Source organism: Vipera berus, assembly GCF_964194415.1.
Source record: "Vipera berus genome assembly, chromosome: 3".
NCBI classification, from domain to species: Eukaryota; Metazoa; Chordata; class Lepidosauria; order Squamata; family Viperidae; genus Vipera; species Vipera berus.
This window is the reverse complement of record NC_138204.1, coordinates 54,984,164-54,991,992: the sequence shown is the minus strand read 5'-3', so window position 1 is coordinate 54,991,992 and position 7,829 is coordinate 54,984,164. Positions and strand designations below refer to the sequence as shown.

General features: G+C 40.3%; 1 protein-coding gene across 2 annotated transcripts; it reads right to left on the bottom strand.

The window, feature by feature from the left end:
* Nucleotides 1-12: 12 nt before the first annotated feature.
* Nucleotides 13-7,098, bottom strand: CDC20 (cell division cycle 20). Of its 2 annotated transcripts, XM_081324935.1 has the most exons (11): nucleotides 6,845-7,098; nucleotides 6,019-6,365; nucleotides 5,655-5,797; nucleotides 5,468-5,564; nucleotides 4,572-4,700; nucleotides 4,169-4,365; nucleotides 3,713-3,807; nucleotides 3,345-3,576; nucleotides 2,634-2,759; nucleotides 2,384-2,501; nucleotides 13-1,912 (listed from the first exon to the last, which is right to left on the bottom strand). In XM_081324935.1, the coding sequence occupies exons 2-11, from the start codon at nucleotides 6,224-6,226 to the stop codon at nucleotides 1,740-1,742; spliced, it is 1,518 nt and encodes a 505-aa protein (XP_081181061.1). In that variant the 5' UTR covers nucleotides 6,227-6,365; nucleotides 6,845-7,098; the 3' UTR covers nucleotides 13-1,739. The 2 variants fall into 2 exon arrangements, with proteins under 2 accessions (XP_081181061.1, XP_081181060.1); XM_081324934.1 differs by having other exon boundaries at nucleotides 6,019-7,098.
* Nucleotides 7,099-7,829: the final 731 nt, after the last annotated feature.

Below are 7,829 nucleotides of genomic sequence, written 5' to 3'. Positions count from 1 at the left end.
AGTGCTCTTCAACATCTTCATCAAAGATTTGGATGAGGGGATAGATGGGGAACTCATCAAATTTGCAGACGACACCAAGCTGGCAGGAATAGCCAACACTCCAGAAGATAGGCTTAAGATACAGGAGGATCTGGACAGACTCGAACACTGGGCGCTATCTAACAAAATGAAATTCAATGGTGAAAAAAGTAATGTTCTACACTTAGGCAGGAAAAATCAAATGCACAGGTATAGCATAGGTGGTACCTTGCTCAATAGTAGTAACTGAGAGGGATCTCAGAGTCCTAGTAGACAATCACTTTAATATGAGCCAGCAGTGTGCTGCAGCTGCCAAAAAAGCCAACACATTGGTACGCTGCATTAACAGAGGGATAGAATCAAGATCACGTGAAGTACTAATTCCACTTTGCAATGCCTTGGTAAGGCCACACCTGGAATACTGCATCCAGTTTTGGTCACCACAATGTAAAAAAGATGTTGAGACTCTAGAAAGGGTACAGAGAAGAGCAACAAAGATGATTGGGGGACTGGAGGCTAAAACGGAACGGTTGCTGGAATGGGGTATGTGTAGTTTAATGAAGAAAAGGGTGAGGGGTGACATAGCAGTGTTCCAATATCTCAGGGGCTGCCACAAAGAAGAGGGAGTCAAGCTATTCTCCAAAGCACCTGAAAGCAGGACAAGAAGCAATGGATGGAAACTAGTCAAGGAGAGAAGCAACCTAGAACTAAGGAGAAACTTCCTGACAGTTAGAACAATTAACCAGTGGAACAACCTGCCTGCAGAAGTGATGAATGCTCCAACACTGGAAGTTTTTAAGAAGAGACTGGACAGCCATTTGTCTGAAATGGTATAGGGTTTCCTGCCTGAGCAGGGGGTTGGACGAGATGACCTCCAAGGTCCCTTCCAACTTATTATTTAAAAAAACCCACAGAAAGGCTAGACTTGCACACCAGCATTTGGAATATTAGAATGCCTTGAGTATAAAAGAAATGCAAGAAATACCAAAGGAGTGGAATGATTAACTGTCAGTATAAGCTATCCCATAACTGCTGAGGCTGAATTCAAAGAAAATAGTTTTGGAAGAGCAATCTTAAATATCAGCCCACATAGTTCAGTAAAATCACTGAGTTCAGGTCAGTGAATTTCCAATATCTTTTTGGTAAGGCAACAATAGTTGGCAAGAGAAAATTCTTAGTTATGTATTACCCAATAAGACAGTGTTTCTCCATAAGAGGATGTTGCAACTTGAGGTTGATAAATGGTCACAATTATCCTACACGGTATGTGGGTTCTGCATCTGGTGCATGGAGGCACCAGCTTCAGTCATTACTTGAAAACATACTTCAAATCCCAAACCAATAGTTTAGGAACCTAATCTGTCCCACAACTTGAGGAAAACTAAATTGTTCCTCGAAAGCAAAGAAAAGACCAAACCTAAGACAATTTGCCTAGTGATAAAGCTGTCATGGTGATTTTGAGAAGGAACAATATATTATCGGTTGGATCAGGAGGAGAGTCTGGTCTTTATTTTCCTTCAATAGATTCAATAGTTTATTTTTATTACAGTAGTATACAAGTCAAGTCTAGCAGAGCCAATACCAATTAAAGTCATTCACACCATTTGTGATTCATATATCAATCCATATACCAATACTATTTCTAAAGGAGAGTGAAATATTTATTAATAGTTTAAAATTCTGTACATAAAGCAATAGATTGGAAGGGAGTTGGATGAAACTCAGCGAATTCCTTGATGGATAATGCTGGTTTTAGTACTGCTCTCTTTTTCCTTCTTACGTGCTGGGTCCAACTCAAAGCAGCGCCAAAGCCTCAGTGTTTCATCTGCTGCTGCTGAAGCAACTGTGGTTCCATCTGGGCTCATAGTTAAGCTTAGGACCCTAGCAGTGTGACCTAAGAAAATATATATTACAAATGATTGTAAATAATAACTGGTAATCTATTCAAGTTGACAAAGGAACTTTTTCTTTGTGGAACTGAGTACCGTAATATGTAGGTTAAGTTAATCCAATTTAGGAAAAGCCATCATTTTGGCCATTGGCATATTTGAAATTTTAGGAGCAAAATAAAGTCACATGCATGTACAAAAGAGCTGCTACAGTGAACACAATCAAATTTAAAAAATAAATTTACCAGAAAAGAAAATAGCCATTAGTATGCTGTGGGATGTTTTTTGGGCTCAAGGACAATTTTGTAAATATGTGTAAAGATTTGTGCTGATGCCAGTGTTCTGTAATTATATAAAAATCTTTAAAAAGTGAGACAGGGATGCCGTTAGGTATCGATATTATTGATACACACTGATGTTCATGGGCTTCATAGTACCTTCATTTATGTAACCAGTATTTCCACAATGTGTCTTACCTTTCAACTCCGTGACCTTTGACATAGATGGGTATTTCCACACTACCAGTTGGTTTTGAGCAAAGCCATGGCCAGACACAAGTTCTTTGTAGTTTGTAGACCATAGTATAGCACAGACCTATTAATACCAGAAAAAACATCCAATAAATATTGACTGGATATAACCTTATGTAGAAAGAAAAATGCAGCATGTTAAATTTAGACTGTTGAAATAATCTATCTTTCTACGAAATGTATTAAGCAAACCTACCTGGGACTGTGCATCTACTGCATTGAGGCAACTCCCAGAGCACACATTCCAGATCCTTATGTGGCGATCACTTGTTCCACCTCCTGTAGCCAGCACATTGGATTGCCATGGACTCCAAGCCACAGCCTAAGGGAAAAAGTTTACTATTGTTACCCTTCTCTGTGATTAGAAATACTGTTTGCAAACTACAGATAGTCCTCATTTTTTACCACATTTGGGACAGGCAAACTGGGCCATTAAGCAAAGATGTTCCTAAGTAAAATTGCAATTGTGGTCTTACTTCAGTTTTTCTTTGTTTTACAGACCTGTGAAGGTCGCAAAGTTACTTTTTCATTACAATCGTAACTACAAATGGTTGATAAGTGAGGCAGTTGCTAAACAAGGACTATAACTTAAGAAGCTCTATTAAAATGCTATCATTTTAATTTCTTGTCATGGTTATTTAACAAATTGTCACTCTTGTGCTGTCAGAACCTGAAAGTGGCTACCATTTTGGACTAAAAATCACAACTCACAATCAAGATTTGTTTACTGTATTACAAATTTCAATTTCCAAGAGAACCTAAATTACCATGGTTTGGATTCACACCACACTGCAAGCTCTAGAATTTGTTTAAAGAGCTAACCAAATGACCATTAATTGAGCTTTATACCATATAATTTTGTACCAATAGATGTATGTCTACTATCTAAATGCAGATATGTACTTACCTTAACAGCTCCCTGATGTTGTGTAAAAGTCTGCACAGGACGTGGTGACCAGTTGTCCCCTTGAGCAATTGACCATATGTTTACAAGATTATCATTGCCTCCACTGGCCAAGTAACGGCCATCAGGTGCCCATTTTAGCCCACATACTTCTTGTGTATGACCAGCAAGTGTTGCCACATGGTGTTCTGCCACACGGACATCATGATGATGTATGTGACCAGTCCGTGATCCACTGTAAGGGAAAATTAGCATATTCTCTTATATCAAATATATCAGAAGGCCAATGTAATATATTTTCTCTTCACTATGAAATTTATAAGCCACATGACCATCAGTGCCCACGAGATCTATTGCTTAAAAATTATTACCTGGACAGGATGTAGCTATTCCAACTCAAAGAACTCACACGGGATGAATGACTGACCATATTTCGTAGACGCTTTTTCTGCTGGATGTCCCATAACTAAATCAATATAAACAGAGTCCAAATACCCAACCATGTTAATTTTTATTGTCTCATGGAATACAGCCCAAGTGATAAAATGCACAAGGCTGTTCCACTTGTTACTAACGTATTTCATCTCAGATATGTAGAAATGAATCAAATCATGACCATAAGGACTATCAAAGGAAGCAGCTCATAGTTTTCCAATCCGAAATGTAACAAGCTCACATTGGTTTAAAACCCAAAGGTATCTCAGAAATTTCCCCCAAAAGAGAATTTAACTTGCTTTAATAAAAGGTTTTTTATTCTCTGCCCCATTGCCAGAATATAGGTTAGCAATATGCACAGAGGTCATTAAACACAGCCTCAGTTGCCTCACCTGGACCTCAGCATTACTTGTGCCAATTGCAAGGTAATTTCCTTCTTTGATCCATGAAACAGAAGAGATGTAGTCATCAGGGTTTTCCATTTGCATGAGCTGGATTATTTCTCTGGAATCATAATTCCATAGATACACTGATTTATCCAGAGCCACGGCCAAAAAGTTGAGGGAGCTCCAATCAATTAAGTTCAGATCTAAATGAGAAAAATACACACTAGTTTGGAAACATAAAGCCAAATCAAGATACAATCCCTTCCTGCCTCCATGGTAGCCATATCCAATACAATATGGGGGCATAATTCTTTCAAAGGCAGCTGTAATATGGCAGAGCAGATAGGTATCCTCTGCACTTTGGAACAAAGTTTCACTAAAATTAAACTCCAAATCTATGGCTGCTTACAGTAATCATTTCGAATATCTGGGGCATCTAGAATCCGCTCTGACACAGAGGCTATATATCTATTTATCTTCCTTGTGGAACCTGGTGTGCTCTTCTGGCTATAAAGCACTTTGAGATTGTTCTGGTATCCTGGAAAAGAGGAAACATAATTATCAGCATAAATCAAGAAAAATTCAATGTTCCTATAATTCCAAGCTAACAGGGTCAATGGAAATTTTGGGAAATGGGAGTCTCCATTTCGAGAGCTCTAGCTGGATTTCTTTCAATAGAGACATCAATCTTAACATATCCAACAGGCAATACATTAGATAAGAATGTAAGAGATACTATAGAGTTTATTTTATAGGGCAGTGAAGGATTGCATTATGAGAAAGTCAAGTTTTGTTCTTTTTTAAACAAACTGAACACAAACTAATTCAAGTTAGCATCACTGCTGTTACTCAGAAAATGCAAAAAGGGCTGCTTTTTCCAGTGTGGTTCTAAATAGTGACTTGAAAAAAAAGATAAAGCAGCTTGTAAAAAAGTCTATAGTTGTCAGCTTGCTAACTGAACATCCCTACACCAAGGGTGTCAAACTGCCAGCCTGCGGGCCCGACGCATCATTCAGAAGCCACGCCCACCCCATTGCCGGCAATGGCAAAACCATCCCAACACGTCGTGCAACGTCACGTGACGTCACGAGTTTGACATGTCTGCCCTAGACTAATTCCCATTAAAACACAAACAGATCAATGGAATCAATTTGAATGAACTGGATTATGGACCACTGCAATACCAGTTTAGAAGCCAGCTATTATGGATAGGAGCTTTTATCCACAAGGGATGCATCTGGAAACCCACCATGCACTTCACTTTTCAATTTATTCTTGTGTTGAATAAGCCCAGTGCAGACTTACCTTCAGGGGCATTCTGAGGTTTTCCACTTAGTCGCAGGATTTTTGCCTCTTCAACATCAAAACCATTAAGATTCATTGCCCAGGCTTTCTGATACTCCTTGGAGGGGGGAAAAACACTATAAGAATTCAATAATACTGTACTTGATCACACAGAATGCAGTCACTGTACCAGACATTTAAACTCTACCTTCTTGGTGGGTGTCTCCTCAGATGATTCCTCTTTAGTTAAGAGAAAATTGGCCACATCCATTTGCATAGCACTACGATTAGGGATGTATCTATCACCTCCAGTTTTGTTTGGAGTATTTTGTGATTTGGAACCAGACTTGCCTGCAAAACATAGATTTCATTAATCTGAATCCCCTCAGGTAATTGCTAGCCTGAGAACAAGATACTTCTATTGTTATCTCACAGGGTCATTAAGATAAACATACATCTCCAGCACTGGAAAACAAATTGGAGAAATAGAGAACAAAGAGTTGGCACTTAATGTCTGATTTCATCTCATACAGTGATGTTTATCCTCCCACTGGCTACAAAATACATCTTACCTGGTGTTCTGGAAGGTGTCTTGCTGGTACTACGAGGCCTGTTAGCTGGTTTCATAGGTGAAGGAGCTGCAGCATCTGAGGCAGTTGCAGTGCTGGGAGCAGCACCATCCTTAGCCTTACGCTGCCATCGTGCAGGAGGGACATTTGGTATTGGGGCATCAAGTTTCAACAGCCCGTGCAAATCACTCTCAAACAGAAACTGTGCCATAGGGATGCAGTGCTGTATAATCAGAGCCAGGGAAAAAGTAGGTAAGTTGATCTCAGATAAGGAAGGACGGTAGACAAGAACATCAGGAAAATGGACCTACTGTATCTGCATCCACAGGACGGCTATAGGTTCACACATCCTGTTCCAGAATAACAAACGAGATAAGATTCAGGTGACCGAATGTAGTCCTTAAAAGCACAAGTGGCAAGAAAAGACTATCCTTTAATATTTTGCTTTCTACCTGACTTCCCTCACGCAAAGGGTGAAAATAGCTCAACAGGGTGGAGCTTGCTTTGCACTTTACGGTTTATCTTCTGGAGGTTTAACCAGCAAACGTATTGCAATAAGACAAAACAGTGATTTTTCTCTTATTGCGATACGTTTGCTGATTCAAAGCAGCATGCTTTCTTCCTCATACAATTTCTGGGTCTGTTTCTGGCACTGGGGGGGGGGTGGTGGTCGGGGGGAAACACTTCGTGCACCGCGGCAGAATACGTTGCAAGAAATATTGGGCAGAGAAACTAGAGGGCCGGAAGAAATCGAGAAGCAGAAAAAAAACAAAAACAAAAACGCTTTTAGGATCCTAAAAAATTCGACTCGGCAGAACCTCTTACTTACCACTGCTCTGATTCCAACCTTTCCGGCTCCTTCCGCCATTCAGGATTTAAACTTCCCACTTTGTTTAACTATTGGTCATTTCGAACTTAACGTCCGCCGGATGACTTACGGCTCGCCGGCCTTACTTTGCTTTCATTGGCCCCTGAATGTAGGTGGGTGTGGCTTCGCTACCAAAGGTTTCTCTGGATGGTTAGTTGTCTTGGATGGTTCCTTTATGATTTACATTGTCGTAACGGGGAAGTGGCGTGCAAAAGGTTTCGGCCGATGTTCGGGGTGGGGTGGGGTGGGAAGGGGGAGGGGGAACGTTTCCATGGCGTTTGACGCTATAATTAAAATATTCTTAGTTGAGCGTTCAAACGCTAGCAAAAAACGGCTGTAGCTCGGTGCTTAGGGAGACGCAGGTCGGACGGAAGCCGCAAGAAATTACACGGGGATAGCTTTATTGGATTGGCAAGCCTAAACTGATGTAAACCTTTCTGCTAAGCAATTCAAGTGGCAAGATCGGAGAAAGGAGTGTTCTAAAGATTTATGGAAAGAGGCTCGTTTTCATGAGACGTTATACCATAAGATACTGCTCATCCTCTCTCTACGGTTAACGGAGCTCATCTGCGCTCCCAAGTTTATTTATTTATTTTATTTATTTATTATTTATTATTGGGACTTATATGCCGCCCTATCTCCCAAAGGACTCAGGGCGGCTAACAACAGTAACATATAATAAATACAGAAGTTAAGATAAAAATTAAAATTAAAGGCCTCTGTACAATAAATTAAAATTAAAATAAATTAAAAGTTAGAGTTAAAAATTAAAAACATAATTAAAATCCCTGTCAGTCCAGGTCAGCCAGGTGGAAAAGGAGTGTTTTGAGGCCGCGGCGAAAGGAACGGAGATCTTGGGCCGTCCGAAGCTCATGGGGGAGTTGGTTCCACAGGGCTGGCGCTCCCACAGAGAAGGCCCTCCCCCTGGGGGTTGCCAGCCGACATT